A 26,082-nucleotide genomic window follows, 5' to 3' on the forward strand; every position below is an offset into this window, starting at 1 on the left:
TCTATAATAACTAATTTCTTTCCTTTGCAACTCCCCACACTCGTATTTCTCTAATACTTGACTTGGTACTAGGAGGAAAAGCAAGTTGACTGCAGTAATTCACACTGAGACACTGTCTTTAAGATCTAATCTTTCACTCATACTACATGTATACTTGAGAGGTTGCTCGCTCCTATTTTAGAAACTTTGAGGCAACAAGAATACTGAGTTATTGTTGAGCATGGCTTTAACCAGAATCAGGGCAGTCACTATGATTCTCTACTTAAACATAAACTGTCTAGATTTAAAGCTGTTTCAGCATTAAGTCTTCCTACAGAATATTTTGCTTTCCTCTTTCAACAATTTGATTACAGATCTATGTAATGTTCATATTCCTCCACTCACATGTCAGTGTGTGGAAATAAATATAAAATGCTTAGTGCATCTTATATTTGTTCTGATAAATTTGTATTTATTTATAAGTATAAAATGGTAAGTGCATCTTGTATTTACAGATGTATGGAAAATTGGAGGGGACCTTCCAAGTCAAATATTGCCAAAGTTAGGGATGTTTCAGTGACAAGGATGATTCTTCCAATTTCCCTTTAAAATGTCCCTCCCCCATTCCTTGTCATACAATGTATGATACAGATTTTACAGTCTTGAGGTGGGGCTGAAACTCTAAAGGTATTATAAAATATTTTCCCCTAAAAGTATTTTTCTTTACATACTCATTTACTCAATAAATATTTTCTGAGCATCTGATATGTATCAGGCTAGAACCTAGGAAATATAGTGACAAGTAAAAGGAGCAGCATATATAATCTTTTTTGGAATTTCTATTTCTGGTGCTATGAGATCAAATTAATGCCAGCCATCTTGAGGGAAATTCTATTCATAGTTCATGTTACTCATTGAGGACATAAATCTGAAAGTCATTGCAGTTTATCAGGCCAGTTAGCAGAATTCATTGTGTACACTAGAAGATGAAATAGAAACTCAAATTAGAAAATCAGTACATCCTTTGGAGTAATACTCAGAATGTGGCATCAACATTACAGTGATCTATCAATTGATCTAATTTGTGCATACGAGAACTGTACATGTTTACACATACTGTTTACACCTATGTTTATATATCTGTGTAAACAATGCATAGTAGAAGATTTGGAAATTCAGACACCGGGATTGTATCTATGGTTTCTGAATAGGATTATGGGTGCTCTTTAATCTTCATCAATATTTTATGATTTTTATAATGAGACTGTATCATTTTTGTAATAGGAATAGTCTGGGTGAAATGACATTAGTCTTCAGATTAATGCAGTTAAACAACTTCGTGTAGTGAAATTCTTTAAGCACTTAAATTTGTGAGAAAGGCAGACAGAGCCTATCAACAGTAACAGTGGCCTGATAGACAATGTAATTGACACATTTGCTTTTCAGTCATTCTCAAGGTCAGACATTATTATAAAGACATCAGTATCTTCTAATATGGCCAATAATAATTTAAAATAAGATGACTGTTTTAGAGTTATATTTTTCTTCAATATATGCTACTTCCTAAGTATATTAAAAAGTATTATTTGAAGATAATTCAGAGGTTTAGTAGAGATTCGGAAACTAACAAGATTCTTTATATATGTTTAAAAGAAAATTTTTTGCTTCCGAAATATCTCTACCCCATATTAAGTTTTTTACATAATCTATTAATCACCATGTGTTAACCCACTTTATAGAAAAATCAATGTTTTTTTCTTTGTAGTGAACCCCATGCACGGTTCTATGCAGCTCAGATAGTGCTAACATTCGAGTACCTCCATTCACTAGACCTCATCTACAGAGATCTAAAACCTGAAAATCTCTTAATTGACCATCAAGGGTATATCCAGGTATGACTTGAACACATTTATATAATGTATTTGAGAAAATACTAGGTACAAGTTGTATGTCTTTAACCTCAACTATCAATATTGGATTTTTTTTCTTTGAGCGAGACAGTTACTTCTTCCTGATAGCTTAAATTGAGCTCATAGTTCTGCCACTATTACAGAGACCTAAAATCCCATCAAGAATAGAACCTGTTTATACCTCCCATAGTCTATAGTTGTAGACGGAACACAGAATCCTACATACAGAAATATATAGAATAGCTAAATTGGTGAGCTCTCATTTGGTGCCAGGCATTATTCCAAGTGTTTTACATGTATCATCTTTCTTAGTCCTGATAACCTTATAAAGTATAAGTACTGCTGTTATCCTCATTTTAAGGCTGACGAAATTAAGGCACAGCAGGTCACACAGGCAGTAGAGTCAGAATTTGAACCCAGTCTGTCTCTCGGGTTTATGCCCCTTAACACTACGGTGCAGCTGCCAAAGCGCCCTGGCTACCAGTACTCAACGAGTGGAGGTGTTTTCTTTCTGCTTCTTTTATCAGTAGAGTGAGAGCATTCCTATTTACAGTTATCTGTAGGTTCTCCTGTTGACACTTTTGCACTTCTGATGACATAATTCATGGCAGAGCATATGCTAGACTCAAGGACTACTTCTGGCACTGCTTCATTTTTTTTAAAACTATTTACTGTTACCTTTTTTGATGTTTATTTCTTTGAGTCAGGGAAAGTTCTGTTATAGAACTTTCACTAATAGTGGCCTGAATGGATTAATCTCAATTATATTGACTTAATTTTTTTTCATGGTTTTAATTTAACCCTGATTTTTAACTTTTAACTTAGGTATGATAAATACATTTATTGTGAACTAATGAATGTTTACAAGTTTGTTTGCTTTCTCTTTTATAGGTTACAGACTTTGGGTTTGCCAAAAGAGTTAAAGGCAGAACTTGGACATTATGTGGTACTCCAGAATATTTGGCTCCAGAGATAATCCTCAGCAAGGTATATTTATAATGCCATTATGTAAGAAGTAAAAATATAAGGCATGCATCACTGTGGACTTCTACAAAAATAGTTTACTGATCTAATATTACACTTTTACCTAATCTAAATTATGAATTTATGTCTGATTACTAAAATAATAATTACTTACAGTCTACCACTAATCCAGTAACCTCTCAATTTTAACTCTAGATCTAAGAGAAATAGTATGGTAGAACATAGGAAATATAGTCAATAATATTGTGATAACTTTGTATTGTGGCACATGATAACTAGATTTATCGTGGTGACCATTTCATAACATAAATAAAATGTTGAATCAGGGGCGCCTGGGTAGCTCCGTCGTTTAGCGTCTGCCTTCGGCTCAGGCCATGATCCCAGGGTTCTGGGATTGAGCCCCGCATCGGGCTCCCTGCTCCACGGGAAGCCTGCTTCTCCCTCTCCCACTTCACCTGCTTGTGTTCCCTCTCTCGCTGTGTCTCTCTCTGTCAAATAAGTAAAATCTTTAAAAAATAATAATAAAAATAAAATAAAATGTTGAATCACTCTATTGTCCACCTGCAAGTAATACTGTATGTCAACTATACTTCAAAAAAATAATGTGAATAAATCTAACCTCCAGATCCATATTTTTTTCTTCCAATTTTACTGAGAATAACTGCCATATATCACTGTATAAGTTTAAGGCATACAATACAGCATGATGATTTGATTTATATAGATTGTGGAATAGATTACCACAATATGTTTAATGAACATACATCATCTCATATAGATGTAGTAAAAAGAAAAGGAGAAAGTCCATGTTTTGAAAGCAAAATCATAGCCTTTTCATAATTATTCCCAGTAACAGGAAGGCGGGAAACCTTTGTGTGTGTTATCCCACAAGGCAAATGTAAAAATGATATATACTAGCTCTCAATTCTTCTCTTTCAACTTTACCACTTAAATGAAAGAAATGTATGCAAACTTCTTTTTAGTTTAAAACAGGTATATTATAGCAATTGAATAGATATAGTCTTTTTGAAGATAGTTCTACTTTTCAAAGCAGTGAAAATATGGTGAGAGAAATTTGTATCATACCTAAAAGGATGGTTTCAGTTCTGTTTTCCTTCCCACTGCCCTCCCTATGTGGGGAAAGCTAGAAAGGAGAAATTAACAATGACTGAACACAAATAGTGACAAGGAAAGAAAAATGGATAGCACACATGGCCTTGATATTTACAAACTGGAAAACTACCCCTTGAATAATTGAAATTTGGCTAACCTATAGAAATATAAGAATAAAATAAATGACCTCATTCAACTTTCCTCTTGTTATCTTTATAATTTAAATCATCTATAATTTTTCAGTCTTTTGTAATCTAAATATCATTGCTGTTAACACATTTTTTCTGTGAGAACACTTAACAATGTGATGACAGAATAAGCACCAAAACTTTAAAAAATGTGTATATATTATAAAAGTAATAGATGTTCATTGCACAAAATTTGGAAAAGGCAGAGAAATAAAAAGAAACAACCAAAAAACCTATCATCCCACCATCCGGAGACAGCCTTTTTAAAAAAAAAAAAATACTTCAAAATATTTTTCCGTGCATGTTATCATAGTTGAGATATAGTGAATGTATAGTTTGTACTCAGCTTTTTACACTTGAATGATAACAAGCATGCAAACATCATTCTAATGGCTTATTTGCAAATATATCAAAAGGTATTTTGCCATTCTTCTATTGCTAAATGTTCAGGTCATTCCTTTTTCTTTTTCTTTTTTTGCTATTATAAATAACTGTGATAAACATAAACATTTTGTGCGTAAAGCTTTTTCTGCATTTCAAATTATTTTTTCAGGACAGATTCCCAGAAGTAGAATTACTGGGATGAAGGGTATGAACATTTTTAAGTCTCTCCATAAATATTGCCAGAGTGCTTTTCAAAAAGATTGTAACATTTTATACTCCTTCTAGCAGTGTGAGAATGACTGTTTAGTCACACTGTCTAGCATTAGATATTCTTATTTTTAAAATCATTACTAATAGGCAATAAATGATATTTTATTATTTTAAGTCTCATGTCTTTGGTTATTAGATTTTTTTTAATGCTTTATAGACATTTGGTGGGTTTTAGTTGTGTGTGTATCTGAATTATTAGTTCATGTCCTTTGCCCATTTATCTGTTGTAATTTAGTTTTTCTTACTGATTTAATTCTCTATACCTAGGGTATTAAAATATCTGGTATAGTTTTTATAAACATTAACACAACAATCTCAAAAAAGAAATCAAAGTTTAATAAAAGGTTCTGGCTCAACATCACATGCCTTCATTATAGTAAAAATATTGTAATGAATGACATTAATTGTGAGTTGAATTAAAAGAATTAAAGCAAAGTTGATGCCCATTTCTATTAGTGAAACAAAGTGCTATTCTTTTTATGCTAGTCTCCCTTTAAAAACACATAAAGAAAAAAAATCTCTATATTAAGTATATTTTACCTAATAATTTGAAAATTAAATGGTTTGTAAAGCTAAAATTTTACAAAAATTTGGAGTATGGGGAGTGGTGAAGGTAATTTGAGGGCAGAACAAAAGATGTGGCAAGTTCAGAACTCAATTCATTTCTCTCCATGATTGAGTTGGGTTTTTTCCCCCATAATCTTTTGTGCCAACTGACATTGATCATAATTGATAACAAACTTTATGTAAACATGTTAATATTTTATTTTTATTTTCTTATAAATACTGCTAGTTCTTAATTTTGGCAAGTTTAGTATGAGAGAAAAAAACAATTAAAACTAACCTTAGAATTGTACATTTGGGTTGTAGTGTACTTTCATGTACGTTATTTCCTTTTATTTGATAAAATGTGACCTGATATATTTTGTTCATTTTTTATTCTATCCTGAATATGTAGCTGCTCAGCAACTGCTCTTTAACAAATTTCATATGCTTGATCATTTTGAAATCATCTGTGACTTCATTCCCTTCTGAGTAGATTAAGTAATAAATGATATTTTCTGCTGTTTATCTTAGGGCTACAATAAGGCAGTGGATTGGTGGGCATTAGGCGTGTTAATCTATGAAATGGCAGCGGGCTACCCCCCATTCTTTGCAGACCAACCAATTCAGATTTATGAAAAGATTGTTTCTGGAAAGGTAAGTAATACATTTTATTATTCCTCTGTCATTCATAATTTCTATAATGAGTAAGCTTTGTAGATCGACACCATTTAATGTCATGAGAATATTACCCTAAGTTGGGAAAAATACAAAAATATCCATAGTTGCTACCTTTGTATCTAGTGTTCATTTAAGATAACAAAATAAATATTAAATCATTGAAGCTTCTTATTTCTTTGTATCTCAGCCAGATTCACACTCATGTGAAAGCTGACCTTCTGATCCGTGAACTTAAAATTTATAATATCACCTATTCAGAAGGTTCCCTGAATGTTCCTAATGGAGTAATTTATCTTTTTTACCGAGATCCAAATTTAAATCATGGATGCTGCAGAGCTGGACTGTAAGAACAAGACACCAATAGAATGAGTCTTATCCAGCCACCTAGAATCCACATATCAACATAGTATTGTTCCATATCTCACAGTACAGATGTAGTCTACAGGGATCACAAGATTTTCAGTTATCCTTTACTTCATTTTATGGGGAAAGTTTTATTTTATGGCAGTATTCACAAATTAGGGGACTAACTAAAGAACTTACACTTCAGTAATGTCAAAAATAAAAAATAAATACTTCTTACAGATAATTAAGCTAGCTGTTGAAAGATTTACACTAAGGTAATACAGAAAGGCAGAATTGAATATGTAGTAATTAAGTATCACTGTTGTCAGGGAAATCCAAATCGAAACCTCAATGAGATACCACCTCACACCAGTCAGAATGGCTAAAATTAACAAGTCAGGAAACGACAGATGTTGGCGGGGATGTGGAGAAAGGGGAACCCTCCTACACTGCTGGTGGGAATGCAAGCTGGTGCAGCCACTCTGGAAAACAGTTTGGAGATTCCTCAAAAAGTTGAAAATAGAGTTGCCCTACAACCCAGCAATTGCACTACTGGGTATTTACCCCAAAGATACAAATGTAATGATCCGAAGGGGAACGTGCACCCCGATGTTTATAGCAGCAATGTCCACAATAGCCAAACTATGGAAAGAGCCAAGATGTCCATCGACAGATGAATGGATAAAAAAGATGTGATACACACACACACACACACACACACACACACACACACACACACACACACACACACACACACACACACACACACTGGAATGAAGGAATGAACTCTTGCCATTTGCAACGACGTGGATGGAACTGGAGGGTATTATGCTGAGCGAAATAAGTCAATCAGAGAAAGACATGTATCATATGATCTCACTGATATGAGGAATTCTTAATCTCAGGAAACCTTGGGGAGGGTATTTGCTATGGTGAGCACTGTGAATTGTGTAAGACTGTTGAATCACAGACCTGTACCTCTGAAACAAATAATACATTATATGTTAAAAAAAAAAAAAAGAATATAGTAGGAAGGGAGAAATGAAGGGGGGGGATATTGGAGGGGGAGATGAACCATGAGAGACTATGGACTCTGAGAAACAAACTGAGGGTGGGGGTGGGGGGATGGGTTAGCCTGGTGATGGGTATTAAAGAGGGCATGTACTGAATGGAGCACTGAGTGTTATATGCAAACAATGAATCATGGAACACTACATCAAAAATTAATGATGTAATGTATGGTGACTAACATAATAAAATTTAAAAAATAAAAATAAATAAATAAATTTAGTTAAAAAAAAAAAGGTATCACTGCTGTCCTTGTTACATTTGTAGATCTCTAGGCCTCAGGCTTCTTACCCTTGTAATTGTTTTCACCCAGGAGAATATTAAAGTCCCTGTAAAAGAACTTTTGAGATAAATATCAAGAAAAATTAGTAGATAAGCCAGGTATTTATTTTTTAAGAATTTGAAAAGTGGTTATGTAAAATCCCAAGAAAGAATAAGAACCAAAGATGATATGAAGAATGTTGAGAGAACTAAAATACTTTAAAATCACTGAATGAGAGAAGCATACAGTAGTCCACCCTTATCTGCAGTTCCAGTGACCTGCAGTCAACTACGGTCCAGAGCAGGTGATCGTCCTTCTGAGGTATCATCAGAAGGTCAGTAATAGCCTCCCGCTACGTCACACACCAACGTCATTCACCTCACTTCCTGTCCTTACGTAGGCCTGGTATCGTGTCACGTCATCACAAGAGGGTGAGGGACATACAACAAGATTGTTTGAGAGAGGGACAGACAGAAGAGGCCACACCCATGTAACTTTTATTACAGCGGCATAGTGTTAGAGTTGTTCATTGTTGTTAGTCTCTTACTGTGCCTAATTCATAAATTACGCGTTATCAGAAGTAGGTTTACATGGGAAAAGACAGCCAAAATTAAGAATGCAGAAATTACACTAATAGTTCCGAATAATTTAATTATAGATCATTACAAAGTTCCTGAATCTTTACTACATTGCTTTTATTTATCCTTAACTTTATAAAAGGAATAAAACTGTCTGACAAGGGGATGCCATACCTAAATTTCACTTACTTAGAAAAATTGCTTTATTTAAAATGAATGTATCTTCATTTGTATGACTTGGCCTTCATTGGCCAATCATTACATTGTCTAAAAAATTTTTTAACTGCTTATGAATATGTTTTTATTTCACATTAAATTTTAATAGTCAGGATACAATATTAACTTAATATTTAAATCTGCATATAGTCTAAAATCATAACTGTTTAAATCTGAGTCACCTTAACAACACCTTAGCAACATAAAATTTTATCTTATCACAGATATTTTTCTTCACTTATTTAAAAATGGGAGAGGATGTTTGGTCTACTATTGTTTTTAACTAGGGGTGCCAGATTATCTCTTCCCATATTGAATATAAAGTTATTTTCATCCCTTTTCCGTTTTGTTGCTAAAGTAGAACTCATGAAAGCAGAATATTGCCATTAAGTGATCTCTAGAATCTGTTTTATGTGAACATAAAGTCATATGCACCATTCCCAATAAAACCATTTGTTTCAACACTCAAATCCAAACTAGGATGTATCTCTGTCTACCTTACAAAAGTATTATTTCTCTAACTAGTAAATAAAAGCCAAATTGGAGACTAATATTTAAATTTTTTAATTGCTTGAGTCATTAAAAATCAAATTATGGTCTTACAAATCCTGTATTTCTATTTAAAATCTTTAATGGTTTGAATGATATATCATTTAAAAATCAATGTTTCAATGAGAATTATTTTTTCTGATTTTTTAAAAGTATGTTATTTTATGCGACATTTTATATTGATTACATTTTTCTATTCTGAAACCGTGTTACAAAGATTATGTGTAACATCAAAATTAAAATAAAATGTATTTAATGAAGTGATTAATTCACTGAAATACATACATTTGAAAGTTTGATTGTTAAGTACTTTCTCTATTACAATATTTTAACTCAGGTTGGTATTTTTAAATGCACAGAAAGATAATCAATCAGCTTGTTAGATTCTCTCCTCCACGTATTTTGCCTTTAAAAAAGGAGGAGGTGGTATTTTAAATGTCAAATTATTCACGCAGTATCAAGGTTCAGGTTTAGAAATGCATAGTTGACAGAAATGTCTTACAATTTTCGCATCATATTTGCCATATCCTAGCAATATATATGCTGAGGTCTTTAAATTTCATACTTCAGTGCCATATACTCCATGACAAGTATCAGTTATGGTTTCTACAGCAACTCTATCTGGTTGCATTACTCTTAGAAATACAACAGTTGATATTGTGTTCAAAAATGATACTTGCAAATAAGGCAGTCAAGTAACAGCTGTTGTGGAAACCATAACTTTATAGTCCTTGACTTACATAATTAAAAAAAAATTCTGAGCTTCATTATATATAAAGTAAATATCATTCTATTTTTAGTGAGCACCAAAAATGTACAAGGAGACAGTATACAAAATAGAAAGTTGTAAACATACGTATATATAGAATGATCAAAGAGGCAGTTCATTTTTTCCTCAAGGGAAATTCACATTCACATGAAGGGTAATTGATTAGCAGTTAACTGGCTATTCCTTTTTTTTGTCATGGATCCCTAGAACCAATCCCAGGTTAGGTGATTCACTAGGAAGACTCACAAACTTCAGCATATAGTAATACTCAAGAAATGAATATCTTCTATTGTAACAAGTACCTTCACTATAAGGTACCTTATAACAAAAAGGTATAAAGTAAAATCTGCAAAGGGAAAGGCTCATGGGGCAGTCTCTTGAGGAAACTAGGCAAAGTTTTCAAGAGTCTTCTCCCAGTTGAGTTACAAGGGATGAACTTAATTCTTTTAGCAACAAATTGTTATCTACCAGGGAAGCTCATTAGAGACTCAGAGCCCAAGGATTTTATTGGGATCGCATATACACCTTCTACTTAGTGCATACCTGCATCCCAAACTCACAGAGCAAAGTAGATATTCAGCATAAGCCATACTGTTTTTTTTTTTAAAGATTTTATTTATTTATTTGAGAGAGAGAATGAGAGATAGAGAGCATGAGAGGGAAGAGGGTCAGAGAGAGAAGCAGACTCCCTGCCGAGCAGGGAGCCCGATGCGGAACTCGATCCCGGGACTCCAGGATCATGACCTGAGCCGAAGGCAGTCACCCAACCAACTGAGCCACCCAGGCACCCCATAAGCCATATCGTTTGTACAAACAATCTAGGTACAGTGAACCACTCATATTATTTAGGGAAAGTTTCATATCAGTGTGAGGAACTGTTACCATGCCACTTCCCAGATAACCTGCCCAGGGCTAAACTTGCAAGCAGGCCTTCCTTAAGGGTAACAGTCCCCAACCTGCTACATTATCTCTTTTCTGCACAGATTCTATTTCCTAAATAATATACACATATGCAGAAATACCACTACACTTTTTCTAAGATGCTATTGTTAATGCTTTTGGGGAAATTTAAATGCCATTTTCTATTTGTCTATGGCTATAGCTAAAGAAGCAAGAGAACTTGGTAGTCATTTCCATAAAATTCAAAAGCAGCTTTACCAAAGCCTAAAACCCAGGCCATTTCTTAACACTTTGCTGTGGTCATTCAAAATTCTTCTTAATACTTTCTTTGAGACAGTCCTTACTCTAGTGGTCTTTTGGGCAAATGATGGCAACTTGTTTTGCAGTGGAGGGAAGAGGATCGGGTGGGTAATGGCCCTCTGTAACTACCACTCTTTCTGCACAGGTAAGAGAACAGACCAGAGAGCCCACAGTTGTAGTACTAATATTTAATAGGTATTTTTTAAATGTACTCATTCTTTTTATATATAGGATCCAGGCTGATTAAAGTTGCCTCGGGTCCTATGAAGCAGTGTGGAGGTTGGCACCATATCTATAGAAAGCCTAATGTATGACAGTTGTTATGCCTTTTGAAAAATTTACTAATAAATGTGCTCATTTTTGCTAGATAAATTTGTTACTGGGATGTAGATTTCTTAGAACTGTACCTACTTTAGAAAGGTAATTTTTTTCTTTTTTTTTAAATTTAAATTCAGTTAGCCAACATATGGTACATCATTAGTTTCAGATGCAGAAAAGTAATTTTTAAAAATTTATTCCAACATGCTTGTGGACAGAAGTTAACAGATTATTGCTTGTTGGCTGTGTGCAAACTCTTTTGAGTCATTTAAGCCAGTAAATTTTATCCCAACGCATAAAAAGTACTGTTACTAGTTAAGCCATCTCCCTGTCACTTGCAGAAGAATAGCAGTAAAAATTTTCCCTTCTTCAGAGATCAATTTTGTAATTGTGGATTAAACTGAGTGTAGACAAATTTGATTTTGGTCTTATTTTATTTCTAAAACTAAAAAAAAAAGGTAAAGTGGTTAGTGAATTTAAATCACCCAGTATGGATATGGTAACAACATGATCTGATTTGCTTTATGGATGTAACTTCCTCTTAATTTTTAGAAAATATTAATCTTTCCTAAAACCAAAATGTATAAGACTTTATAAGCAGACCAATATTCTATCAAGTTTGCATAATTCAGAGTGAATTTTGTAATTGGTTAACATATTACATAATGTAATTTGATGAAGTTGCTTAAAATATCAGCTATATTTACAATACTGTCTTTCTAAAATAGGGTCATAGTTTTCCTTTTTCTCCTTCACTCTACCAAATTTAAGTACCATTAGAAAAGAAGAAAGTGCTTTTCTATAAATTAATAGGTAGAGCATAAGAAGGAAGTTCTTGCATTCTCCAAATGACTTTTCTAGCACAGACTGTCCTTGAGTAGTCTAGATATCTAGTGATAGATATTGCTGTCTTCCAGGTTCCTTCTTTGATTCAAAATTCACCTTATCATTAAAATATTCTAACAGAATGGTTGAAAAAAATTAAAAATGTATTGAATTAGTGCCTTGTGTCAGTTTCATAAAAATTACCTAATTTCTTTTCGTACCTGGGGGGGATGAAGTATACTTTCATCATGTTATAGATGAGGTAACTGAGACTCAGGTGAAAGAGTTTGCCTGAAAGCATAGAGCATGTATGTGACTGGAGTTGGGACTCAAACCCAGGTATTCTTTCTACAAAAATGATAGGCTGGTAGAATTTTTGAGATGGTTAAGAATGTTGTTTTATTTAGTTTAACTCTCTTATCCTATATGTAGGTAAATCAAGATTCAGAATTGCCCAGAGATGAAAGGTAGTTTGTGGCAAAGCCAGAAACAAAATCTAATTCAGTGGTTCATTTATTATCTGTACCCTTGGCTTCAGTGACTCTTCACAATCTTAGTTTTATTCCTGCATTACTAATCTTTCCTTATCAACCTCCTTGCCTTGGTCCTCTTCTCTTCTCTGCACTTTCTCCATTGGTGGTCTCATCCAGTTTCATGACTTTAAATGCCAACTGACGATTTCCAAATTCACTTTTTCAGTCCATACCTGACTCCTGGGTTGCAGACCCTTGTAGCCCACTTCCTATCTGAGATCTCCATTCAGGTATCTAATAAATATCTTAAACTAAATCTGTCCAAAACTAACAAACTTTTGTTTTCCCTAGCAAATCTGTTCTTCCCACTGCTCTTTCCATCTCAGCTGTTGGCAGCACCATCCTTTCAGTTACTCAGGCCAAGACACCCTGGAGTCTTCACTCTGTATATAATGCACAGGAAAAACATTTTGGCTCTATCTTTATCTTTAGAATATACACAGAATTCAACCACTTCTTACCACCACTTATTGCTGTCTTCTGAATCACTAGACTGGTTCTTTAAAAATGTTAAATTAGATCCTGTTACTCCTTCCAGAACCTTGCAGTGATTCCCCATTTTCTTCAGAGTAAAAATCAAAGACCTTACAGTGCAAGAGTTGGTGAGGATGACAACATTTTGCTAAATTACTATCATTTCTCTTCCTCACTAGAATGTAAACTCTGTGAAGGTAGGACTCTGTCTTATTTTGTTTACTACTATGTCCTAAGCACTATGTGCCTAGCACATAGGTGTTTGATCATTATTTGTCAAATTTGAATTATTGCGTTAATATTCATTGAGTTCATATTATATGTCAGACCAGTGCTGGATACAGCAATTAGTTATGGTCTCTGCCTTCATGAAGCTTTTAAGAAGTGGACACTCACTCTCAGAGATACTGACTCAGTTGGTCTTCTGTGTACTCCAAACATCTGTATTTTTTAAATTATCACAGACTATTTTGATACACAGTGTATGTCAAAAGCTTGTTCTGTATGTCTATACCTCATACCTGTAGAAATAGATTTATTCTCAAGAATATATCATTAGGAAATTCAGCAGTAACTTAGTTCCTAAAGGTTGTTAAATAATCCTAACCAGGAAATAATTAGGGGGAAAAAACCAAATAAACATTCTAGGAAGTGTATATTGTGCAAACACCTCTTTCATGTTAATGCCCGTTTCCAGTGATCTTATCTCTCAGATCTAATGGTTTAATGGATCTAGATTTTTTCTTTTCCCTATCAGGCTCTTTTTCAGCTACTTTCACATTGTTTGCCCAATAATGGACTGGGAGAAAGACGTAGAAGTCAGGAGGATTAAGTTATTTTCCCAACAATGAAACTGAGTTGGTAGTCTCACTGGAGCTTGGGTTCCTTATCTTAAAATGAGGGTTTGGACTAAATTAAACTAAAACTCCCTTTGCTCCAATATTTTAGGGTTCTGATTTCAATTTCTACAGCGGTTATAATAATAGTAATAGAAATAATACTCTTCTTAGTATAATTTTGAAGGAAAAATTAGTCATTCTTCCCATTATAGAAATCTTTGGTGTTTCCAAGTTAATATACCATAAATAAAAGTCTTGCATCTAAAACATAATTGTGTTTAAGTCATTTTCTGGTTTTTGCTAATTTCAGTTTGATGAATCAACATGGCTCTTTGGAAAGTCAAATCAACAAAGAAACTACATTTCTGATTACATTTCAGAACAAACAGAAAAAATACTTTCATAATGATTCCCATTATTTCTCCTTCAGTATACTTAAAGGATCTGACTTATAGTCTCATTAACATGCTTACTATGTGAGTGTGGGCTACCTAACAGAATCTCGGGAAGAAGAGGGTGTGACGTGGAGGTGAAGAGGATATGTCTATCATATGACAAGGTTTCCAGATGACTCCGATGTCTACCATCACAACCCCCTAACCACAACTCCTCATTTGAGAATCACTCTTCTTAAGATTACAAAGATACACACACCTTAACTAATCCAACACCAACACTTTATCTGGAGTCAAAATAAAGAACTACTCTATTTAGGTGTGTATATTCTTTAAGCATTCTATTGCACATTACCTGAATTCAAAAGATAATTTATATGTGGTACATTATTGTCTACTGTTCTGAACATCATGAAAGGGAAAATAACTGGCACATTACATTGAACTGTTCATGCAGACTCTATTCCAAACAAAGATAGCTCTACTTCAAATAAGTTACTTCTTTGGAATCTAAGCAAAGTTGGAATATAACCACTGTATAAATAAATCACATTATTTTTAGACAGTATGCCTTTTGAGTACAGCATATTCCGTAGTTTCTACTCCAACTAGGATAAAGGAGGAAGTGTGCAGCAAATATTTTTGAGATGAAAATTTCAGTCTTTTGGAAGTGTCCTGACAATAACTATTTTCAGGTTATTGAATCATGAAAACAGTATAGAATAATTAAGAGTGTATACTCTGAAGTCAGAGTACCTGGTTTGGAATTATAGCTCTACTACCACTTACTAGCTCTATAATCTCAGGCAAATAACTTAATCTGTGTAAGTTTCAATTGCATCACCTCTAAGATGGAGATCAAATCATGTTTACCTTAATGTTAATTTTGGGTTTTATGAGCCAGTGCGCATAAAGTTTAGCACAGTGACGAACTTCTCATAAGCCATTATATAAATAAAATTTTACTTTTAGAATTAAAAACTAAAGATATTGGCAATTCACATCTTTTTTTTTTAGAACATAAGCCCTCTTATAATCTGTGATAATATAGGCTTTGCAAAAATGAGGCTTTTAGTTGCTAATTTATATGAGTTGACCCCAAATCCTGTTCAGTTATTAGCTATTTGACCTTCAATTAGTCTTTGGTTGTTGGACACAAATATTAGTTTTCCTCTAGTATGATGATTTTAGTTTGTTTACATTAAAATTTTGTTCATCTGTCACTAACAAAAAAATAAAACTTCTGCACAGAGTAGTGAATAGAGTTGCAAATAGTGTTTCTCAAGCTTTCATGCACATATGAATGAATCACGTGGAGATAAAAACCTTAGAATTTCAGACCCAATGCCCCCATCATTTGAAGTAAGCCCCAGGAATCAGCATTTTTATCCCTCCACTCTCCCAGTTGATTCTGATGAAAGTGGGTCCTAGGAACACACTTTGAGAAGCATTTACATACAAAATAGCCTAAGTAGCAGTCAGAAGACTATAGTCATGAATCTGGCTTTGCCGCAGAGTCTAGCTTTGCCTGCTAATGATTTAACTTATACTTTGACAATATGAGAATGTGCATCATGTTGAGCTTTTTGAATGTCAGAATATAAATTAAGGAATTCTATATATTTGAAGACCGTGTAATAAAGAACAAAATTCATGAGCCTAGGAATCATGACTAGATGTTTAGTCCCAACTCTGTCACTTTGTAGTCTAATGATTGGGTAAGTTATTCAATGTCTGTGGATCCTAGTTTCTCCATCTTTAGAATTAATACCATATTCACCAAGTATGTCATAGCTCATTGCTATATATCCAGTATGAGAGCAGCATAGTACATAGTAGCTCTCAATAACTGTTAACTGGACAAACAACATTATTTGAAATGATGTAATAAATTCTGGGAATAGCAAACAAAAGTGGCACAGTATCCTCCCTCTAGAAGCTCATGGTCTGGGGGAAAGAGACATACACAGATATTGCAGCATACCTAAATGAAGATCAACTGAGGCAATGTCATGACACGCAATAGGAGTCAAAAGGTGATGGTGGCACTTGGAGAGAACCACGGTAAGAATGCAAGGAGCTCTGAAAGGGATCTGTTAACCCTTTAAAGCATTTTCTTCAGAGGTCTCTGCCCTGTTGGAAGTTGAGGCCATGGTAACGTATGTTTGACCACATGGTGTGTTGGTACAGGTCCGATTCCCATCGCACTTCAGTTCAGATCTCAAGGACCTTCTAAGGAACCTGCTACAGGTGGATTTGACGAAGCGGTTTGGAAACCTGAAGAATGGCGTGAGTGATATAAAAACTCACAAGTGGTTTGCCACCACAGATTGGATTGCTATTTACCAGAGGAAGGTGAGCCGTTTCTTTAATTTAAAAGCTTTTACAAGTTGGTATTTAAATTATAATAGAGATATTTTCAGCTTAACACATGATTTTAATTTTTTTTTACCTTTGAATTATTCCTATGCAGGACTTAAGGGACCTTTCCAGCCCACAACTTAAAAATGAGTTTTCTCTCTGATAAGAGAAAGCATATTCTATTTTGACCATCAGCCTGAAATGTTTTCAGTGTCAAATTTTTCCTACCCATGCCGCTTATTCTTCACAATATCATGGTAATTATACAGTAGACAATGTCCCAAAGGTTTGCTTTTCAACACTGGTATGAAGCCACATTAGAAAGACAACATATAAAAAGAAAAGAAAGAAAGAAAGAGAGAGAGAGAGAGAGAGAGAGAGAGAGAAAGAGAGAGAAAGAAAGAAGGAAGGAAAGAGAGAGAGAGAGAAAGAAAGAAAGAAAAAAGAAAGAGAGAGAGAGAAAGAGAGAAAGAGAGAGAAAGAAAGAAGGAAGGAAGGAAAGAGAGAGAGAAAGAAAAAGAAAAAGAAGAGAGAGAGAGAAAGAAAGAAAGAAAGAAAGAAAGAAAGAAAGAAAGAAAGACAACATATAAACAAATATATAGTCTCCCACCCAGAATTGGCACAAGCTAGATTTAATAACATTCAATAGCTAGATTCATCAGATATTTTTCAGTCTCTGTCACTTCCCCTTTCTAACAAATTGAGACATTTAAGAAAAGATTTTGCTGTGCTGAATTACCTTTATCTCTCCTTTGCTTCTTAAATGCCCAGTTAAAGATAATTTGTATTTATAAAGTGTTTACATCTTGAATATATATTTTTTTTCATAAAACCAAAACTCCTAATGTTTCAGAGACTTGCCATATTTAATGATGCTCTGCAGCACGAATGAATTTCCTTAGGAAAAAAATGTAAATCCTGTAATTGAATATTAATAGCACAGTTTTCCGAGTTGATATCTTTTAGAAAAAATTATAAAAACAAAGCATTAAAAGAATTTAATAATGCAGCAAAGACCAAAACAATGTGAGTGCAGTAGTCTCTGCATCTCATAAGATAGGTTCAGAAACTCCCTAGCCATTAAATCATGAAATAGCCCTTAGCATCATTATCTCAGCTGGATGTGTTGTATAGCCAAGAGCAATACTATTTGGGTGACTTAGTGAATCTATATTTTCTTTTAGTGCTTTTTGATCGGACTTCTTTTTTGTTGATGCTTCATAATTAGGTAATTATTCTCTCAGCATTTGTTGAATGAATAATCCTTATTTGGCCCCTTATTTGAAATTCCACCTTTACTAATGCTAATTTATTATATATTTATATATTTCAGTCTGTTCCTGAACTTTATTTTTATGACTTCCTTTTGTCTATTCTTGTATTGCACACTTCACTGTTTTATATAGCTTTATGGTCTTTTTAATTTTCAAAATATATAATATGTGGAATGCCTATAAATATTCATGGAAAAGAATACAAAATTCAGATTTTATAGTTTTATTGTATGAAAATACACAAAACAAAATTTGCTATCCTGGCCATTTGTAAATGTGCAGTTCAGTGGTCTTAAGTAAATTCACACTGTTCTTTCGCCATCACCACCATCCCTCTCCAGAACTCTTTCATCTTGCAAAATTAGAACTCTGTACCCATTAAACAATAACTCCCTGTTTTATTAGTCTTTCCAGATACTTATATCGTATTTGGGGCTCTTAATTGGGATAACAGTATACTAATTGGAAGAGAATCAAAATCTTGAAAATTCCTCATAATGAACATGTTATATTTCTACATTTATTCAAATATTTTCTGTCATTCGGTAAAGTCTTAGAGAGCCTGCCCCATATAGGTCCAATTTCTTTCTTAAAGAACAAAAATCTCTACTTCACTATGAATGGGACCTTTATGGAACCTAATTTAAAATAATAATAAAAAATTCCTCAAAAAAATAAAGTTATTCCTTAAATTTATACTTTGATTGCTATTGCAAATGCATTTGCTTTCCCATTATAGTAGAATGTAGGGGGAAACATAATTTCTATGTTTGTGTTGTAACTGGCCACCTTACTAAATTCTGTTGTTGATTTCCATAGGTTTTTCGGTGATTCCCTTGCATTTTATTGACAAATAATTACAGTGGGCAGAGGTATCATTTGCCTTTACTTTTTCAATATTTATATCTTTTATTTCCATTTGCTCTATTGTATATGCTAGAATGTCTAAAATAATATTTTTAAAGAGTAGGACTGTTGAGCTGTATTGTCTTATTCCTGTTTTGAATGGGAATGCCTTTCATGTTTTAGCTTCAAATATGAAGTTAGCTGTTTGTCTTGGATAAATATCCTTGATCAGGTTAAGAAAATATCAAAAAAAGACAACAAAAAACATACCAAAAAAAGAAAATATCCTTGATTCCTAGTTTATTATGCTTTATCTTCTTTGACATATTAGCATGATGAATTATATTAATGAGATATCCTCACATTCCTGAACACCATTTAATCATGAGGTATTATTATTATACCTGCAAAATATTATTTAAAATATGCAAAATCAATTTGCTAAAATTTTATTTAGGATCTTTGCTTCTATAGTCATAAGTTTTACTTACCTGCGGTTTTTGTTCTTCTGGAGTTGATTCCATGTCTTTTTATTCTTTGGGAAACTTGAGGAAATAAGAATTAACTTGGAGGGGCGCCTGGGTGCCTCAGTCGTTAAGCGTCTGCCTTCAGCTCAGGTCATGATCCCAGGGTCCTGGGTTTGAGCCCCACATCGGGCTCCCTGCTCAGCAGGAAGCCTGCTTCTCCCTCTCTCACTCTCTGAGCTTGTGTTCCCTCTCTCGCTGTGTCTCTCTCTGTCAAATAAATAAAATCTTTAAAAAAAAAAAAGAATTAACTTGGAAATTTTAACAAACTAATTTTTCTTTGGGTATTGGTCTCTAAGTTTTTGCCTCTTCTTTAATTTCAGAAATTTATATTTTCTTATAAAATCATCCATACCCCCCTATTATCACTGTTTATATGACCTTTATTGTCATATTTGTGTTAATTAATGCTATATTTAGATATATTTATTAGATTTGCTTGAGGTTTACCCATTTTATTAGTATTTTAAAGATGATATATTTTTAATCTTTTCATATTTATATTTAAAAAGAAAAATTTCTGCTGTTAGCATTTACTAATCTACCCATATTGTGTATTATATTTTTACAGTTATTCTTTTTATTAAAAAAAAGCTTTTATTTATTTATTTGAGAGAGAGTGAGCAAGAGAGAAGGAGCACAAGGAGGGTAACGGGGAGAGGGAGAAGCAGGCTCTCCGCTGATCACGGAGCCCAATGCAGGGCTGGAACCCAGGACCCCAGGATCATGACCTGAGCCAAAGACAGACACTTAACCAACTGAGCCACCCAGGGACCCCTACAATTATTCTTAAAGTGGGATAAAACTGAACTACTACTACTTATTTAGAGTTCGTGTGCTTTCCAGAGGGCTTGACTTACCTTAGCTAGTGAACAGCTTATCTGCCAAGTAGCACCCTATAGCAAACAGGTTGTAGTATTGGACAGATTGGTCAACTGCAAATCTTGACTATCAAATGGACTTGGAGATCCCTGGATAATTTATAAGTAGAAATAATTCAGTACTTCAGTGTAGCCATTTGTTTTAACGTCATCTCAATTATAACTATGCACAGCAATACAAAAATGATAATTTGAATAGTTTTCATAGTCTTATTATCTGACCAAGTGTTCACGAGCAATGAAATAGTCCAAGGCATCTAGCAGAGAGACATGAAATGGAAGAAAGAGACCTGGACAACTCAAACTGTGCAATCATTGTACATGTAGAGATGATCCCAACAGGTGTGATCCTAAACTGCTGCCTTGCTAGATGTGAGACAGCTGTCTGCTTAGCTGATTCCTCTGCGAGGTGCAGAACAGCAGTCTCCAGAGATGCATGCGAGGCAACCAGCTGGCAAACTAAAAGATGATATTAGACTTCCCAGTCCTACATACTTTTTACCTTATTCTTTTTAAATGTCTTGTTTGTGCATATATCTTATACTAACATAGTTGTGTGAGTAAATAATTTATAAATAATTCCACATATGTTGGTGCTATATACTCAAAAATGTTTTACTAAAAGCCATATAAATCAAAAAACTTCAGAGACCACTGGTTTAGATATTAGAAAGAGCTCTGTATCAGAAGTGGGGAATCATGAGCCACCTGGGTGAACAACTGACTCTTGGTTTTGGCTCAGGTCATGATCTGAGGGTTGTGAGATCAAGTCCCACACTGGGCTCTGCACTCAGTGTGGAATCTGCTTGAGATTCTCTCTCTCTCCCTCTGCCCTTCCCCCTGCTCGCTCTCACTCTCTCTCTCTCTTTCAAATAAATAATTTTTTAAAAAAGGAAGGAACTGATAATAGAATTCTGTAACCTGAAGTGCCAACATTGTGATGCCAATAGTTGATTATCCTAGAAATCTCTTAAGTATTATACCATTCCTTGAATGAAAATGTTGAGATTAATAGCAAACCTACTGTTTGCTGCATTTTGTAATGCTGTTATCATTTAGGGACTTAAAGGTATTTAAAGATGCTACCGGGCCACCTGGGTGGCTCAGTCGTTAAGCGTCTGCCTTCGGCTCAGGTCATGATCCCAGGGTCCTGGGATCGAGCCCCACATCAGGCTCTCTGCTCGGCGGGAAGCCTGCTTCTCCCTCTCCCATTCTCCCTGCTGGTGTTCTTTCTCTCTCCATGTCTCTCTCTGTCAAATAAATAAATAAAATCTTAAAAAAAAACTTAAATAGATGCTACGATATAGTAATAGTGGGAATTTATTTTCCTTAGTGTTTAGAAACTCCCGGGCATTTGTTTTCCTCTTTATTATTCCATTACATGTGTTCCCCTCCCACATACCACCACCACACAGTTAACTCAAGTCTTAACACTGTCTACCTGGAGATAGCATCAGACCCCATAGGTTGAGGGCTCAGTCCTCTAAGAGTGCCCCCCACCCACCTTCACTTCAGACATTCATCACAAGTCTAGTCACCTGTGCTTTTGACTAAGAGGCTATAGATCAGAGGTTCCCACAAATGCCTCCTGGGTTTTGATTACTTTGCTAGAGCGGCTCACAACTCAGAAACTTTACTTACTATTACCAGTTTATTATAAAAGAATGTAACTCAGGAACAGCCAGATGGAAGCCAGATGTCCTGCATAGGACATGTATGTGGAAGGGGCTCAGAGCTTCCTGCTATATCTTCAGGCACACCACTCTCCCCAAATCCCCATTTGTTCATCAACCTGGAAGCTCTCCAAACCCCATCCTTTTGAAGTTTTATGGCTTCATTACGTAGGCATGATTGTTTAAATCATTGACCATTGGCGACTGAGCTTAGCCTGTAGCCCCTCTTGTCTCCTGGAGGTCAGGGGATAAGACTGAAAGTTCTCAGTGTCTAACCCGCGCCCATCCTTAGGTTGGCTAGGGACTTTCCAAAAGTCGCCTCATTAACATAACATTTATGAAATCCAAGAGTTTAAAGAGCTCTGTGCTGGGGACTAGGACAAAGACCAAATTTATTATAATCATAATATCATATCACACTTAGGTTTCCTTCTCAATTACAGGTTGAAGCACCATTCATACCAAAGTTCAGAGGCTCTGGAGATACCAGCAACTTTGATGACTATGAAGAAGAAGATATCCGCGTCTCTATAACAGAAAAATGTGCAAAAGAATTTTGTGAATTTTAAAGCTGAGCAACAAGATAACATCAGAGCTTACACTCAGTCTTTGCACTCTGTTGAGAGATACGGTGGAGCTGAGACCGTCCTTGTTGAAGCAGTTACCTAGTTCTGTCATTCCAGCGACTGAGTGAGGTCTTTATTGCCATCCGTGTGTGCGCTCTGCATCCACCTATGTAACAAGGCACCGCTAAGCAAAGCATTGTCTGTGCCATAACACACAACTAGACACTTTCCTGCTTCCCTTTGGTTTGTCTTTCTCCTCCCCTACGTCCATTTCTTCCTTTTTTCATTTTCATCAGTTTTTCTCCAAACAGTACTCCATTTTATTTTGTTGGTGTTTCAGATGGGCAGTGTTATGGCTCTGTGATATTTGAAAGGAAGGATGAGTGTTGCCTTTGGTAGTTCTTGCCATTATTTTTGTTGGTCAGTGGCTTGAGGATATACTTCCAATAACTGTTTTTACTTTGAGTAGCTCAGACTCAGTTTTGCCAAAACTTTTGACAATTTTTGAAGACAGAATGTCTTATCAACAAGGCAGTTTATACAAAACAAAACAGTAACTTTCCTAGAATTCACTGTTCTGGCAAGACACTTGGGTAGACTAACCTAGAGTAGCTAGACCCAGCAATTTGGATTCCTGAAGATCAGAGGCTCTATTTCCCTTCACTGCCTTTTGTATCATCTTCCCCTCGAGTAATTAAGTGACCAGCTGTGCAGTGTGACAAATGTGTCTCATTCACAGGAAAAACTAATGCTATGGATCATCGCTTGGTACCAGCCTTTCTGTAGGTATTAGAGCTAGCTCTAAGATTTCTAAACCTTCACTCCTCCATAAGGGTTTTAGCCAGTATTTTAACAGAACATGACTGATGAAGAAAGTGACAATTTTTTTAGTTTCTCAAATAGTCCTCATTGTAAACTTTTTAAAAGAAAAGAAATGAACTAAAAAGAACATTAATGCGGACAAATACTTCGCTGAGTCAAACAAATGGCTTGATACTTGTAAACGGTATAGAGACATTCTTATTTATATGAGGTTTTTGTTTGTTTTGCTTTGCTTTGTTTTGTCACAGTTAAGAACAAAAGGAATTATTGCCAGGTTATTCCGGTATAATCTGTATGTCAGCCTGAGGTAGAACAAAAGGAATTATTGCCAGGTTATTCCGGTATAATGTGTATGTCAGCCTGAGGTAGAACAAAAGGAATTATTGCCAGGTTATTCCGTTATAATCTGTATGTCAGCCTGAGGTAGAGGCGCTGTTGAAGCTTCAGCTTTCATCTTATGCCTCATAAATGAGGAAAAGGGACAAAGTTTTTAAAACTGCCACAACTGTATTTTAATTTTGAGGTGTGATATTTTTAGACATGTCAGAATTTCAAGCCTCTTTTCTTTCAGGAAACAGAATGTATGATCATGCAGATACAATTTTAGTATTTGAGTTTAATTTTTTTATACTTCCTTGCCAACAAAATTGCTGTCATGTGGAAATTTCAAGCACTTTTGCACATTTAGTTCAATGTTTGTTGAGAATCCATGGCTTACCTCCGTTTTTTAAATATTTTTTTCTTTGCTTTTAAATTTTGCCATCTGATTTTATCTCCATGTGTCAGTGACCTATCTTAAAACAACACACCAAAAGAGTCAAAAATAAACTGTGTTCATTTTTTATGATCAATTTACATGCATATAAGTTGTTTTTAATCAAACCAATCTTAGTGTATATAAGCATTCTATTTGCTTCATTATTGGTGCAGGTCACTGACTCTTATTTCTTTTCCTCTGTACCACACCTCTGTAAAACCTTTGAAGACATTGAAAAAAGCCTGTCTGGAATATTCTCTGCATCAATCTGTACATCTTTTGGTTGTCAAGTGTTTTTGCATGGTTATGTCATTTAAAAGCTGATACTGATTTCAGTTGGTCCACCTATATTTAAAATGTGCAAGAAAAATATGAAATACTTTGCTGTATCAAGTTTTATGTGACAAAAATATATCATCATGTTAATAAATTTAAAACATCATTTGTATAAAATATCTTAATGAGTTTTTGGCCCAAGAACATGCTGATCTTTGTATTCTATGTGTATGCTACAAATTCTATGGTAGCTTTATTGTATATTATTGTAAAATTATTTTAATAAATCATGGGTATGACAATTTGATTATTACATTTTAGTTTTCAGCAATTAAAAAGATTTCTGTAAGTTCTAAAAAAAAATGTTTTAAATAAAATTACTATTGCCCTGCACAACTTGCCGTAAACTCTGCCTGGGCAGATGTACCCCTAGGCGTACATTGGTTTTGAGGGCTATTTCGCCATTCCTGTTTTACTCTCCATTTAAAGGACATGAGCAAGCTTTCAGATATGTCAAGGGAGTCTATTTCCAACCAATCAAGTACACTGAATTAGAATATCTTAAAGTTATATAAAACGCACAGTTTTAACCACAGTTTAGCCAAGAACAAGATAAAAACTTAAGAAATAAGTGGAATGAATCAGTATTTAACCTCAGATTACATTATTTGAAACAGAAGAAATTACATTTTTCCTCAGTAAATAATAAGGAGATGGCATTGCAGAGGAAGGACCCCCCGACTCAAAGTCAAAGACATCTGGGTCTCAAGCTGGTCTGTCACAGTCAGCATGACCTTGGCCTTAGCTCTTCAAAATGAGATCCATTAGGCAGTTTCTAAGGTCTTTTCTAATTTTCACATGTCATGACAAGATTCTTTTTATTTGACAGTTTGAAGGGATAATGTGCTTTGAAGTGAGTCTTGGTAAGGCGATATTTTAGGGCCTTTCTTCTCCTTATCTCTTACAGTGTTCTTACAGTTTTTTGAATATCATGAGGACCTCATGTCTGTTTTGATTCCTTCCTCCTTCACTGATGCTAAATATCCAATTGATATCAAACTGTCAACCTACCAAAAAAAGATACTGTGGCTTGTGGGTATTGCTGTCTTGTTTTTGATATGTTCTTGTATTGACTGCCCATTGGCCTGAAAATACTCATCGTAAGCCTAAAAAAAAAAAAAAAAAAAAAAAAAAAACATTTTTCTTTCCCACTGACTGTTTTATCTGCTTGTTGTAAGACTCAAATGAAATAATGTATGTGGAAGCACCTTGTAAACTGTAACCTATCAATGTAAAATGTTAAGGTGTGTTGTTATTTCATTAATTAATTCTTTGTTTAGAATGGAATTTCCTATGCACTACTGTAGCTAGGAAATGCTGAAAACAACTGTGTTTTTTAATTAATCATAACAGCAAAATTAAAGTATCTTCAAAGGGTAAAACAGTGTATTAAGTCTTGTGTTCTATTTAGTGCCCTTATCTCCTGATTTCTTTTCTGCAGGTACTACAGATGTTTATAGATTCCAGTTTTTATGTTTTGGGTTGGTCTGTGATAGTGGGAACAGAGTAATAGGGGAGAAACGTCCACCAATCAGGTCCAACTCAGTGTATATTAAGAAACTACTAGATTCATTCCATAGTTTCTAAAAAGTGTTTCTACTTCCTCATGCTATTAGTCC

General features: G+C 34.6%; 1 protein-coding gene across 1 annotated transcript in view; it reads left to right on the forward strand.

Annotated features, from left to right (window-relative positions):
- The window catches only part of PRKACB (protein kinase cAMP-activated catalytic subunit beta), a 50,515-nt gene extending 24,670 nt beyond the window's left edge, over positions 1 to 25,845 (forward strand). The window contains 5 exon segments of the mRNA XM_027609918.2: positions 1,745 to 1,871; positions 2,781 to 2,876; positions 5,906 to 6,028; positions 16,614 to 16,778; positions 22,426 to 25,845. Of these exon segments, the coding sequence (XP_027465719.1) occupies positions 1,745 to 1,871; positions 2,781 to 2,876; positions 5,906 to 6,028; positions 16,614 to 16,778; positions 22,426 to 22,551 (637 nt within the window). The 3' untranslated portion in view covers positions 22,552 to 25,845.
- The last annotated feature ends 237 nt before the right edge of the window (positions 25,846 to 26,082 follow it).

This window comes from Zalophus californianus, chromosome 4 (assembly GCF_009762305.2).
Source record: "Zalophus californianus isolate mZalCal1 chromosome 4, mZalCal1.pri.v2, whole genome shotgun sequence".
NCBI classification, from domain to species: domain Eukaryota; kingdom Metazoa; phylum Chordata; class Mammalia; order Carnivora; family Otariidae; genus Zalophus; species Zalophus californianus.